This window comes from Oncorhynchus mykiss, chromosome 2, assembly GCF_013265735.2.
Source record: "Oncorhynchus mykiss isolate Arlee chromosome 2, USDA_OmykA_1.1, whole genome shotgun sequence".
NCBI classification, from domain to species: domain Eukaryota; kingdom Metazoa; phylum Chordata; class Actinopteri; order Salmoniformes; family Salmonidae; genus Oncorhynchus; species Oncorhynchus mykiss.
This window is the reverse complement of record NC_048566.1, coordinates 23544113-23558789: the sequence shown is the minus strand read 5'-3', so window position 1 is coordinate 23558789 and position 14677 is coordinate 23544113. Positions and strand designations below refer to the sequence as shown.

Sequence of the window (14677 nt, the reverse complement as noted above, 5' to 3'; positions counted from 1 at the left end):
TAAATCTAATTAAAACAATTATAGAGACCTGAATCGGTCAATTACAAATGGAGGTAATTGACATGCAGAAGATTCAGGTAAAGTATGTTTATTGTCTAGGCTCCATAAATATTTTACCAAAAAATATATCTTCAACCTTTAAAATCTCTTCAGCACTTCATCATTTACAAACATAATCGAGATCTTTGGGTTTTCAAGTCACAGTAAATGTACAAACACAAGACAAAATAGAGAGTGAAAGAAAACCAATGAAGAATCTGAACAGTTAAAAGCAGGACCAGGATTGTCCAATAAGAAGTCCACTGTTTGAGAGGGATGAGATGAACTCATTGTGTTGCTCCGTGCAAACAGCTAAACCCAATTGATTTTCTTGAGCTGCCGTGCGTAGGGGAGTGAAGACCCGCATCACCCTCAGCTCAACTGGCAAATGGAGACCATTTTAGCTAGCCTGTATATTGAGTTCTCCTAGAATACTAATGTGAGTAAAATGGCCAAGCATCTATAGGAATTGATAGGAACCTCCAAATTGCACTGTGCCCATTGACCCTCAGAGAGGAAGAGGCGAAGCGAGAGGTTTTACTCTGGTCAAAATCTGTCCACGAAAATAAGTCCATGAGGTGTCGAATTTGGTCAACAAACATTTTATTGCTAATTTGCAACGTGCCTGTTATTTGATGAAATATACGTTTGGTAATACTTTGGTTATTACGAATGCACTGATATAAGTGGAAGCATGTGGCCTTTCTGCAACTTACCCAAAACAACTTTATATCAGAGTTGTGCCTATTTTCACAGAGGACTCATCATAGATATAACCCCTGTATCATGGGCATTGCCATTGAGGGCTTCCACTATTTTAAATTAGTCAATTGGGTGGGGATTCGAGAGTTGGAAGCGATCATCCAATGAAGAAGAAAATTGACTACTTTAAAATGGAGATAGCTAGGTTTGAGCAGTATACGGTATCCCGGGGTATTTAGAAATACACTCGGTCTGATTTTCCAATTGAGTTGTTTTTGAATATTTGTCCTTCTTAAATAAATATCTGCATTCAACTTATGCACTAGGTAATAGATAAAGCAGATCGCATTCATCATTTCCCGTTACATTATTTTTCACTATGAAGCCTGCATGTACTAGTTTCACAAAACAGCTGTTTGAGCCAGTCAAGTGCTTGTTTACAAAGAAGCACAACAAAGAAAACAGGAGCTTTGTGAGATGATTCACTCCTGCTTCACCATTTCCTGGTTGCTAAAACTAAATAATTGCCTAATTTCAGTTTGTGTGACAAACAAAATAAGATAGTATAGTGCAGAGAATCATTGCACCATCTGTGAAATATGCAGCATTTTCCATAACCAAGAATATTGTTTCAGTGGTTTGATGCTGTTATACAAAACGGAAAGTTGGAGACGCAAAAACAAAACTTAATAACGAGAAGCATAGAAATAGCCCACATAGAACAGGTCTACCGCTTCTTAGACTTGCTTTCAAGCAGAATGATCGATCTATAACTCACATTTATGTGAATTTGATCAGGTACCCAAAAAGGTAAATATTTCCATTTTAAGTGAGGTGGTCAATTTACAGGAAATGTACTGTTTGCCAGCTAGATATCTTATTACTATTAAGTTAACTAAGACGTGCCAAATAGCATTATCAAGTTAGCAAAACCTGGAAATAATGTAAGTGGCTAACATTAGCTTAAAAGATCAAGCTTCTTGGTAACAGCAGCAGAGACAATCCCCTCCTGGACGAAGATCCCTGTGGTCTAAAATTAGTTTTGTGGTCTGAAAACTGCACTTTGAGATACCGTTGAAGTCAGAAGTTTACATACACCTTAGCCAAATACATTTAAAAACGTAGGTTTTCACAATTCCTGGCATTTAATCCTAGTAAAAATTCCTCTCTTACGTCAGTTAGGATCACCACTTTAATTTCAGCTTGTATTTCTTTCATCTCATTCCCAATGGGTCAGAAGCTTACATCCACTCAATTAGTATTTAGTAGCATTGCCTTTAAATTGTTTAACTTGGGTCAAACGTTCCAGGTAGCCTTCCCACAATACATTGGGTTAATCTTGGCACATTCCTCCTGACAGAGCTGGTGTAACTGAGTCAGGTTTGTTGGCCTCCTTGTTCACACACAAAATGTTCTATAGGATTGAGGTCAAGGCTTTGTGATGGCCTCTTCATTACCTTGACTTTGTTGTACTTAAGCCATTTTGCTTGGGGTCATTGTCCATTTGGAATTTTAACTTCCTGACTGATGTCTTGAGATGTTGCTTCAATATATCATTATCCTGCCTCATGATGCCATCTATTTTGTGAAGTGCACCAGTCACTCCTGCAGCAAAGCACCCCCACAACATGATGCACCACCCCCGTGCTTCACGGTTGGGATGGTGTTCTTCGGCTTGCAAGCCTCCCCCTTTTTCCTCCAAAACTGAATGATGGTCATTATGGCCAAACAGTTCTATTTTTGTTTCATCAGACCAGAGGACATTTCTCCAAAAAGTACGATCTTTGTCCCCATGTGCAGTTGCAATCCGTAGTCTGGCTTTTTTATGGCGGTTTTGGAGCAGTGGCTCCTTCCTTGCTGAGCGGCCTTTCAGGTTATGTCGATATAGGACTCGTTTTACTGTGAATATACAGTGCCTTGCGAAAGTATTCGGCCCCCTTGAACTTTGCGACCTTTTGCCACATTTCAGGCTTCAAACATAAAGATATAAAACTGTATTTTTTTGTGAAGAATCAACAACAAGTGGGACACAATCATGAAGTGGAACGACATTTATTGGATATTTCAAACTTTTTTAACAAATCAAAAACTGAAAAATTGGGCGTGCAAAATTATTCAGCCCCCTTAAGTTAATACTTTGTAGCGCCACCTTTTGCTGCGATTACAGCTGTAAGTCGCTTGGGGTATGTCTCTATCAGTTTTGCACATCGAGAGACGGAAATTATTCCCATTCCTCCTTGCAAAACAGCTCGAGCTCAGTGAGGTTGGATGGAGAGCATTTGTGAACAGCAGTTTTCAGTTCTTTCCACAGATTCTCGATTGGATTCAGGTCTGGACTTTGACTTGGCCATTCTAACACCTGGATATGTTTATTTTTGAACCATTCCATTGTAGATTTTGCTTTATGTTTTGGATCATTGTCTTGTTGGAAGACAAATCTTCGTCCCAGTCTCAGGTCTTTTGCAGACTCCATCAGGTTTTCTTCCAGAATGGTCCTGTATTTGGCTCCATCCATCTTCCTATCAATTTTAACCATCTTCCCTGTCCCTGCTGAAGAAAAGCAGGCCCAAACCATGATGCTGCCACCACCATGTTTGACAGTGGGGATGGTGTGTTCAGCTGTGTTGCTTTTACGCCAAACATAACGTTTTGCATTGTTGCCAAAAAGTTCAATTTTGGTTTCATCTGACCAGAGCACCTTCTTCCACATGTTTGGTGTGTCTCCCAGGTGGCTTGTGGCAAACTTTAAACAACACTTTTTATGGATATCTTTAAGAAATGGCTTTCTTCTTGCCACTCTTCCATAAAGGCCAGATTTGTGCAATATACGACTGATTGTTGTCCTATGGACAGTCTCCCACCTCAGCTGTAGATCTCTGCAGCTCATCCAGAGTGATCATGGGCCTCTTGGCTGCATCTCTGATCAGTCTTCTCCTTGTATGAGCTGAAAGTTTAGAGGGACGGCCAGGTCTTGGTAGATTTGCAGTGGTCTGATACTCCTTCCATTTCAATATTATCGCTTGCACAGTGCTCCTTGGGATGTTTAAAGCTTGGGAAATCTTTTTGTATCCAAATCCGGCTTTAAACTTCTTCACAACAGTATCTCGGACCTGCCTGGTGTGTTCCTTGTTCTTCATGATGCTCTCTGCGCTTTTAACGGACCTCTGAGACTATCACAGTGCAGGTGCATTTATACGGAGACTTGATTACACACAGGTGGATTGTATTTATCATCATTAGTCATTTAGGTCAACATTGGATCATTCAGAGATCCTCACTGAACTTCTGGAGAGAGTTTGCTGCACTGAAAGTAAAGGGGTTGAATAATTTTGCACGCCCAATTTTTCAGTTTTTGATTTGTTAAAAAAGTTATATAGTTATATATCCAATAAATGTCGTTCCACTTCATGATTGTGTCCCACTTGTTGTTGATTCTTCACAAAAAAAATACAGTTTTATATCTTTATGTTTGAAGCCTGAAATGTGGCAAAAGGTTGCAAAGCTCAAGGGGGCCGAATACTTTCGCAAGGCACTGTAGATACTTTTGTGCCGGTTTCCTCCAGCATCTTCACAAGGTCCTTTGCTGTTGTTCGGAGATTGATTTGCACTTGTCGCACCAAAGTACATTCATCTCTAGGAGACAGAACGCGTCTCCTTCCTGAGGTGTATACTGGCTGTGTGGTCCCATGGTGTTTATACTTGCGTACTATTGTTTGTACAGATGAACGTGGTAAATTCAGGCGATTGGAAATTGCTCCCAAGGATGAACCAGACTCGTGGAGGTCTACACATTTTTTTTCCTGAGGTCTTGGCTGATCTCTGTTGATTTTCCCATGGTGTCAAGCAAAGAGGCACTGAGTTTGAAGGTAGGCCTTGAAATACATCCACAGGCACACCGGATTTAACAAAGAAAAATAAGATAAATTGCACTGCTGGTAATATCGTATATCCCAGGATGGCACAGTATGAAGGTATAGAAATATGGATACCGCCCAACCTTAGAGATAGCATGGGAAGCACCATTGATACGTGTGTGAACAGACACTATAGTGGCACAGATTCCAAGGTGAGTCATACATCTATCTCTATGGCCTGTTGTGCACAAACACACGTATTGGCCCTCTCATTGGCTAGAATGGTCCCACCTGATCTCGCCTCCTCCTGCCTGCCTTCCATCTTTGAGGACATGTACTTCCATTGTTAGAGCGGTCACTCAAATATCTTGTCAATTCCTCCTGAAAGTATTCATACCCCATGACATTTTCCACATTTTGTTCTGTTATTTTCTGATTTTAAAATGTATTAAATTGAGATTGTGTCACTAGCCTACGCACAATATTACATAATAAAGTGGATTTATGATTTTAGAAATTAAAAAGTGAAATGTAGAGTCAATAAGTATTCAAACCCTTTGTTATGGAAAACTCAAAGTTCAGGAATAAAAACAAGTCACAAATTGCATGGATTCACTCTGTGTGCAATAATAGTGTTTAACATGATTTTTGAATGACTGCCTCATCTGTATAATCCACACATACAGATAATTGTAAGTTTCCGAGCAGTGAATTTCAAACACAAACTCAACCACAAAGACCAGGGAGGATTTCCAATGCCTCGCAGAGGGGCACCTATTGGTAGATGGGTGTATATATATATATTTTTTTTAAGTATAAAAGAAGCAGACATTGAATATCCCTTTAAGCATGGTGAAGTTAGTAATTACACTTTGGATTACACTTTGGATGGTGTCACTAGAAAGATACAGGCATCCTTCCAAACTCAGTTGCCAGAGAGGAAGGAAACCGCTCAGGAATTTCACCATGAGGCCAATGGTGACTTTAAAACAGTTAGAGTTTAATGGCTGTGACAGGAGAAAACTGAGGATGGCTCACCAACATTGTAGTTACTCCACAATACTAACCTAAATGACAGACTGAAAAGAAGAAAGCCTGTACAGAATAAAAATACTACAAATATTGGAAATCATACATCCTGTTTGCAATAAGGCACTAAAGTAAAACTGCAAAAAAATGTGGCAAAGAAATTAAATGCACACTACCGTTCAAAAGTTTGGGGTCATTAGGAAATGTCCTTGTTTGCGAAAGAAAAACATGTTTTTTTGTTCATTAAAGTAACATAAAATGGATCAGAAATACAGTGTAGACATTGTTAATGTTGTAAATGACTATGGTAGCTGGAAACGGCAGATTGCTTATGGAATATCTACATAGGCATACAGAGGCCCATTATCAGCAACCATCACTCCTGTGTTCCAATGGCACGTTGTGTTAGCTAATCCAAGTTTATAATTTTATAAAAGCTAATTGATCATTATAAAGCCCCTTTGCAATTATGTTAGCACAGCTGAAAACTGTTGTGCTCATAAAAAAAAAAACTGGCCTTCTTTAGACTAGGTGAGTATCTGGAGCATCAACATTTGTGGGTTCGATTACAGGCTCAGAATAGCCAGAAACAAATAACTTTCTTCTGAAACGCGCCAGTCGATTCTTGTTCTGGAATGAAGGCTATTCCATGCGAGAAATTGTCAAGAAACTGAAGATCTCGTGCAATGCTGTGTACTACTCCCTTCACAGAACTGCGCAAACTGGATCTAACCAGAATAGAAAGAGTAGGAGGCCCTGGTGCACAACTGAGCAAGAGGACAAGTACATTAGTGTCTAGTTTGAGAAAAACACCTCACAAGTCCTCAACTGGCAGCTTAATTTAATAGTACCCGCAAGACACCAGTCTAAACGTTAACAGTGAAGAGGCGACTCATGGATGCTGGCTATAAAAAAAAATCTGCCTTTCCAACTTCAATAGTAATTTACAACATTAACAATGTCTACTGTGTTTCTGATCAATTTGATGCCATTTTAAAATGGACAAAAAAAAATTGCTTTTCTTTAAAAAACAAGGAAATTTCTAAGTGACCCAAAACTTTTGAACGGCAGTGTATATCCCGAATACAAAGAGTTATGTTTGGGGCAAATCCAACAACACTGAGTAACACTTCATATTTCCATGCATCATGGGTATGCTTGTCATTTGGATAGAGCTTGAGAGTTCTTTTTGGTGAGGGGGGGGGGGGGGGGGTGGGCAAAATGGAAGAGAGCTAAGCACAGTCAAAATCCTAGAGGATAACCTGCTTCAGTCTGCTTTCATACAGACACTGGGAGACAAATTCACCTTTCAGCAGGACAATAACCTAAAACCCAAGACCAAATATACACTGGAGTAGCTTACCAAGATGACATTGAATATTCCTGAGTGGCTTAGTGACAGTTTTAAATTAAAATAGACTTGAAAACCTATGGCAAGACTTGAAAATGGCTGTCCAGTAATGATCAACAACCAACTTGAAAGAGCTTGAAGAATTTTGAAAAGAATAATGTGCAAATATTGTACAATACAGATGTGGAAACCTCATTAGGGACTTACCAAGAAAGACTCGCAGTTGTAATCCCTACCGAAGGTGATTATAACATGAATTTTCTCAGTGGTGTGAATATACATATGTAAATGAGATATTTCTGTACCAACATTTCTAAAAATAGGTTTTCACATTGTCATCATGGGTTATTGTATATAGATGGGTGATTTTAGTTTATATTTAATCCATTTTTAATTCAGGCTGTAACAAAATGTGGAATTACTAATATCACCGGTATCACACTGACTTATAAAACATTCCATGTTCTTGTCAAGGCACTTTAAGTGAAAATTGGCAGGTGAAAACAGCTGGTAAAGAAAAACATTGTAAAAATACAACCAACTATTCTACTTCTGTTCCAATTCTAATTCCCTCAGTTCATTTGGTATGTCTGTCTGTCTAACAGAAGATGTGATCTCACATCATAGCAATGGCGGAGATTTGGCAAATACTGTACCACTTAAAAAGAAAGTGCATCTTCAAAATATGCATCTTCCATTATTTACACTGGGAGAATATTAATCAAACCAGTGGAACATGACATGATTGATGGAGGTGCAGGAGTCTTGCTGCTTCTCGGAGCCTTTGAGAACCAGGGTTGCATCAGTACAGCATAAAAACATTGAAAAATCTAATCCAAAACCCATTTGAAATCATTCATCTGAGCAGTAGCTAGCCCCATGCAGGCCCTCAGTGGGTGTCGGACTCTGGTTGAGGCTGGCTAGATGGATGGATAGCTCTGGTCATCATGGGGGGACTCGTCCTCAAACAGACTCAATGTTCCATATTCCTTATTTTTTTGTCTTGTTCTGTCAGACCCCCAAACTGTCTACCCGCTGTTCCTCCCCCTCCCCCATGTTCCATCATCATCAAACCCCCGTTTTCTTGCGGATCCAGTCTCTCAGCTTGGTGACACGCGAGTAGACGCCGGGCTTGTTCCGACGAGCGCAGCCCTCACCCCAGCTCACGATGCCTGCCTGGAACCACATCCCACTTTCCTCGAAGCACACCAGGGGACCCCCCGAGTCTCCCTAGTGATGAGAGCAACAGAGGACAGAAACATTACATTGGGCACAAAGGAAACGTGTTTAGGAGTGTTTTAAGACGTAGGTGTATGCCATATGTTTCTGTTTATAATTGCAAGTTTTTGTATTGTGTGTGTGTGTGTGTGTAGTATGTAGAGTGATAATGTAGCCTGCCATGCGTATCCCTCCCACCTGACAGGCGTCAACCCCTCCAGACAGGAAGCCGGAGCAGAGCATCCTGGATGTGACCTGACCCTCTGTGACCACGTTACACACCGTGTCGTTAATGATCTTCACCTCTGCCTTCTGCAGCAGCCGTGCTATGGCACCTGACCGCCACAAGAAAGAGAGGACACGTGGTTATAACTAGCAGGAGACGTCCTTCATGTCCACTAGCTACTGCCTACAACCCAGGTGCTAATGAGTTGGCTTTGGGTTGACTAATGGGCAGTTAAGAGATCCCTCAAGAGAAAGAGGGAGAGAGAGGGAGGAGGTCTGGTATGAAATATGGGTGTGGAGGAAGTTGTAATGGAAGAGGGATGATAGGAAAAAGATGTGGGAGAGATGAAGGGAACAAGAGGAATGACATGATGAGAGAGATGAGGAAAATATTAGGATGAAAGATGAGGGAGAAGGAATGGGAACGGGGTGACAGAAGACAGGGACGTCATGAGAGATGAAGGGAGACAGAGCGGGATGTCATGAATGGGAGAGATGAGGGTTGAGAATGAAAATGGGGAGCGGGTGAGGGAAGACGGACGTCAGGAGGAGAGAGGGATGAAGGGAAGAGAAGGATGCCATGGCGATGAAGGGAAAGACACCATGATGGGAGAGATGAGAGAGGGATGAAGAGGGAGGGATGGAGAGAAAGCACAACGAATGTCAAGATGAGGGAAGCGCAGAATGCCAAGAAGAAAGAGATAAGATGTGCGTGTGTAATTATATACACAGACACACACACACACACACACACACCTCTCACAGAGGAGTTATATAACACACCTGACGGAGTCAAATACTATGCCAAATGGTTAGTATGTGAGGTGAGCTGATTCAGCACTTTCTTGAACTATCCCACTGTCTCTTGGCTCCTTTCCTTTCAAACGAAATCAAGTGCAGCTCGAGCATATGGAAATACTTGACCTAATGCACAGTATTTGACCCAAGTCTGCCGTATGAGAACAGTAGTGCTGGTCTAAATGAGACCCTTAATACTAAATCAAGTATTCAACATGTATGAACTAGGGATGGGCATGAGTAATTGAGTACTCGAATGGATGTCAAAAATCGATCTTTAACCAGAGATTGGCGGTAGTGTGCATCTCTCTCCATGTACACTCTCCCGACAATTTGTGCTCAATCATTGTTTTCATGGTGTGAATTGTTTGTGAAAGTTTATGAACTCCCCGCTAGATCTCAAAAGTACCACCAGCAGTAAATGTAGGCTCCTGTTAATCATTGCAATTTCCCCATTAATCTAGAATGTTTGGTAACGGTCATTTCTGTTAATTCAATGTATTAGTCCGGCATACCATTCTCCTTCTTGTAATGGAGACGTTGTTTTGAGAGGTCACAAACTACGCGGTGATGTTTAAGTTGTGGTTTATTAATCATTTTTACCAGTTTTATGTCAACGTGTCTGGTATCTCCGTCTTGTCAGTATTGCTCGAGTGGGCAAAGATGTGGATTACTTAGGCCGAACACCGGGATAGGTGGTGGAGTTTAAACCCTTTCACCTGCGTTTTTATGTTGGAAGTCGTGTTTTTTCTTCAATGGAGTGATCAGGGTTGAGCAACTATATCCTTCACAGAAAATACATTTGCACAACACATTCATCAGGAAATAGCTTCATTTTCATCAGATGACATGCGAAGTGCAACACTATTCGGCTAGCAGCCACAGAATTAAATGAGCTTCCAATGAGTAAGATCATTTTTTGCAAAAGTGATGCATTGCCATCATATACATTTCTAGTGTGGTTTATCAGCTCCATTTCTTAATCAAATGTTTTATTTGAAGTTCATCTTGCATTTTACCAGAGAAAAGGAAGCTACGAGAAAAGTAGCTACAAATCAGTCAGAGTGCTGTCTGCTGATAGAATGCCAGTTGGTGAATTCTCAGAGTGAAGAAGTACAACTGAAGCAGTCTGATGCCGAGCATGTAGATCTGCGTTTAGAAAACGCAGTAAGATTATTTCCTTATGCGTTTTCTCTTTTACATTTTGCCACTGCTAGGCGAAGCCAGAGCGGAGCAGGTAATACAGCTCATTATGGTTTCAAATTAATGATTCTAAAATGGCACTTGTTTTTTTATTGACTGAATATACTAGGCTATATAGAACATGTTATCTGTGAAGGTTATGATAAATTAGGCGTTTTTGCACGCTGTTGGCATGTAGATAAACGTGCACATATTTTCCTCAAGTGTGTTCTAATATACTTTTTTAACTTGAATACTCTAGTACAAAAAAAAGAATAATGAGAGTACTCTTAACAGTAAAAACATTTCAAATGACCATCCCTAGTATGACCCAGTTCTGTAACATAAAATAGAAGTAAATGTATGTCAACTTTGACCCCATGCACTAAATCAATTGCAACATTAGCATTTGGAACTATTCAACATATGTATTGTATATGACCTAGGTCTATAAGAACAACAGTGTAACTATATGATCGCCCACCTCCTTCGCGGAGAGTGCCCCAGCCTGTAACCCAACAGGACATGCCAGCAGGGAAGAGGTGGGAGCGTGCGGGTAGGCAGATGGGGTGGATGGTGTTGGTGAACTCCAGCGGCTGGCTCAGCTCCAGCAGGGCGATGTCGTAGTCATAGGTCATCTGGTTGTAGTCTGGGTGGGTGATAATGTTCTTCACCGAGCTTCTCTGAACATTATCCTGCTTATACTGGTCCTGCATGCCACTGTACGTCTGCCAGTTGGAGGCCACGTGGTTTCTAGAGGCGGTGTGTGTGTGTGTGAGAGTGAGAGAAAGAGAGCATGGGATGTTAACATTATTCAGTTATTCTGCTGGCCTCTCTGCCTTTGAAATTTCACTTGAAAGTGTTTTTTTTTTTACAAAGTACAGGAGTGGATAGAATTGATTGTGGGCATGTTAACAAGCCTACAGGGCCAAGGGCTGGCAGTCTTATCTGAAAGGGGCCAGTGTGGGGGCAGGCTTTTGCTCCGGCCAAAGCAGCAACACACCTAATTCAAATAATGAACTAATTAGTCTTTAATAAAGACTCAATTGATTGAATCGGCCATGTAAGATTGAGTCTAAGATTGCCTACTGCTGCTATAGGATATGAGCTTGAGCTACTCCTATAGAGCCTCTCCACAGCATAAGAGAATGCTGTCTGTAAACACAAAGGAAGCCGTTTCTCTTCCAAGCTGACTGTGTGATTGTGAGAGGAACCAATGCTAGCAGCAGAGCTCTGTAAATCTCTGTACTGTTCATGAAACTGCCGCAGTGCACAGCTACATCATCCCCTACAGTGGCTGGCTCGAAATGGAAAAGACCACATCCATCCCAGCACAGCAGTGCTGGATCACATTCTAGTGCTGGGATAGTGCTCCACCTACTGGCAGCCCAGCTAATTACACACAGTATATACACACTATAAAGCTGCTTTGATGTAAATGTGGCTGGCCCTGAAGCATCTCTTCTAAACAGTATAATCAAGGGGTAATTTCTCAGTCCTTGTGCTGTGGATCAAAACTCCTGTGTTGTGTAAAGCACCGTTTACCCATCATACTCGTAGGGCTCTGTTCAAACCGCATTGAGGAAATTCAGCTTTACAGCGTGATTGAAATGTAAAGGCAATGTTTCCACTTTAGTGGAGAACGCATTCATGGTAAACGCTGCAAATGTTGGCTCAATACCTTTACATTTCTATTGTGGAACCTGGAACTCTTCAGCTTTACAGATTGAAGAGCCCCTTAGTATTAAATGAACAAACAGGATCCCTAAAACGATGTCCTCTGCAATAAGGAATAATAATAATAACGAGAATGGGGCACCAACAAACTAAGTTAACTCAGTGAAGTAGATGAAAGACAGCAGAGTGGCCATAAACTACCCCGAGCATGGGAAAGGTGAAAAAAATTAAAAAGAGTAGAAGGAGGAGCGAGATATCAGTGGCTTCAGAAGCAGAGATGGGACGATCTGTCTGTGAATCAGAAACCAGAAGAGGTGTGAGGGGTGCCATGTACACAGGGCTGGAGATCTTGAAAGAAGCTTCAGTACAGTAAAGAAGCCATAAACTACCCACAGGCATGACGGGATAGACAAACCCAAAAAAGAGGCATAGAGAACAAAAGCGAGGCAGAGGGAGGGATGAAGGGAGGACATTTGAAACAATAGGAAGGACAACCTGCAGAGAGGCAGGAGGAGCAGAGAGGAAGAAAGGAGGAGCAGGGAGGAAGGAAGGAAAAGTAAGGAGGGAAGAGCAGGGAGGAAGGAAGGAGGAGCAGGGAGGAAGGAAGGAGGAGCAGGGAGGAAGGAAGGAGGAGCAGAGAGGAAGGAAGGAAGAGTAAGGACGGAAGAGCAGGGAGGAAGGAAGGAGGAGCAGGGAGGAAGGAAGGAGGAGCAGGGAGGAAGGAAGGAGGAGCAGGGAGGAAGGAAGGAGGAGCAGAGAGGAAGGAAGGAGGAGCAGGGAGGAAGGAAGGAGGAGCAGGGAGGAAGGAAGGAAGAGTAAGGAAGGAAGAGCAGGGAGGAAGGAAGGAAGAGTAAGGAAGGAAGGAAGGAAGAGTAAGGAAGGAAGGAAGGAAGAGTAAGGAAGGAAGAGTAAGGAAGGAAGAGTAAGGAAGGAAGAGTAAGGAAGGAAGAGTAAGGAAGGAAGAGTAAGGAAGGAAGAGTAAGGAAGGAAGAGTAAGGAAGGAAGAGTAAGGAAGGAAGAGCAGTGTTGTGTATGTGGAACTCACTCAGGGCTGATGGTCTTGAAGCAGTGGGCGGCAGACAGGAGCCAGCGGTTGGAGATGATTGACGCGCCACACACATGCCCACGGGTCTGGAAGTGCAGGCTCACCTGCCAGGGCCACTCCCCCAGCTGCGCATTCTCCCCGCCCACAATACGGTTAAGCTTGTATGGCCGGATGCCACAGTCTATTGGAAGGTATGTGGGAGAGGAAGAGTGAGACGAGCGTTAATGAACAGAGAGAAGAGAAGGAGAAAATAACTTCAACTTGACACCGCAGCCTTGGCGCTGAACCGCACGGCTCGTTGAAATTATAATAAGGTACCGACATTTGCTTATCAAAAAAACACTGCCAGACCCCGAGGCTTGTAGGAAAGGAAAAACACAAAAATATTCACACAGATGTCAATAGTTCTCCAAAGAAGAATGAAATAAATAAAAGTGCTGGATGGAGGCCCTCCAGCTTGTTTGGTGCTCTGTAGACAAGTAGCCAGTCATACGTTATCCCAGCCTCACTACTCTGCTGTCCTGTAGCTCACTGTTAGGAGTGACAATGATACATTTACCACTGGTTTCATGTGCTAGTCGAGGTTTTTGCATCAAACAGGAGTTCTAGAAGTACATGCTAACTCATGGATGTTTTTACAAAGACAGAGAGAGACGCCCAGAGAATAGGAAACGAGTGAAGACGTAAATGAGGAGGAGGAATGAAAGAGCTTGCTGCTGGGTTGTCTTGTCTTACCGCAGCCCTCCTCATCTGATTCGTCGGTGCAGTCTTTGACCCGGTCACACTCAGCGTTCACCTTGTTCACACACGCCTCGTTCTTACACTTAAAGCTGAAGTCAGAGCAGATACCAGGAGCTGCACAGAGAGAGACGTGGATAAAAATGTAAAATAAAAAGTCAAAACCCATGAAGAGATCATAAGACAACACATTTCTGATATTAAAAAACAATCCCATTTTTCATAAACCTATTTCAGTGCTAGGCCAGGTTTGATGAAAAAGACACTCCAATCAGTCAGGCATTAGAATGCAGTGCACCATACACAGTGATGGTGCCGTGGTTTACATTGACTGGCTGTATTGATTGAGATGGTCTAGTCTAACATCCCACTTTATCCACAAAACTGAGATTGAAAAGGAGTGACAGGCTTTTAATGTGAGGAAAAGTGTGTGCAGTAGCATAAACATAGCTAATGTATGTCAAAAGAGAGGTGTGTCCTGTCACGTAATGAGTGAGTCTGGTGTGTGTTGACTTACAGACGGTACAGGAAGCCTCGTCACTCCCGTCTACACAGTCCATCTTAGTGTCACACACCACATCCTGAGGCAAACAGGTCCCGTCGCCACACCTCCACTCATTCTTAGCACAGCCTGGGAAAGGGGTGAGGAGAGAGAAACAGACATTTTTACTGATGTGGTCAGACTGGATGCTTGCTCTCCCTCCATCTCTCCCCTGCTCTGTGTTTTAAAAGGCTGAATGCATTATACATGATTAAGAGTCTAGACGGAGGCTGAGCAAATTGGGCAAGGCTTCCAACAAGCCACATTACTGATAAAGT

The 14677-nt window shown here is 42.1% G+C and overlaps 1 protein-coding gene across 3 annotated transcripts in view; it reads right to left on the bottom strand.

Moving 5' to 3' along the window:
• Positions 1 to 6452: 6452 nt before the first annotated feature.
• Positions 6453 to 14677, bottom strand: part of zmp:0000001114 (suppressor of tumorigenicity 14 protein homolog) — a 31448-nt gene continuing 23223 nt past the window's right edge. For all 3 annotated transcript variants that reach the window (XM_036942656.1, XM_036942653.1, XM_036942652.1), the window contains 6 exons: positions 14376 to 14489; positions 13856 to 13975; positions 13121 to 13301; positions 10883 to 11151; positions 8392 to 8528; positions 6453 to 8205 (listed from right to left, as the gene is read on the bottom strand). In XM_036942656.1, the coding sequence (XP_036798551.1) occupies positions 8044 to 8205; positions 8392 to 8528; positions 10883 to 11151; positions 13121 to 13301; positions 13856 to 13975; positions 14376 to 14489 (983 nt within the window). In that variant the 3' untranslated portion in view covers positions 6453 to 8043. The remainder of the gene's footprint in view (positions 8206 to 8391; positions 8529 to 10882; positions 11152 to 13120; positions 13302 to 13855; positions 13976 to 14375; positions 14490 to 14677) is intronic.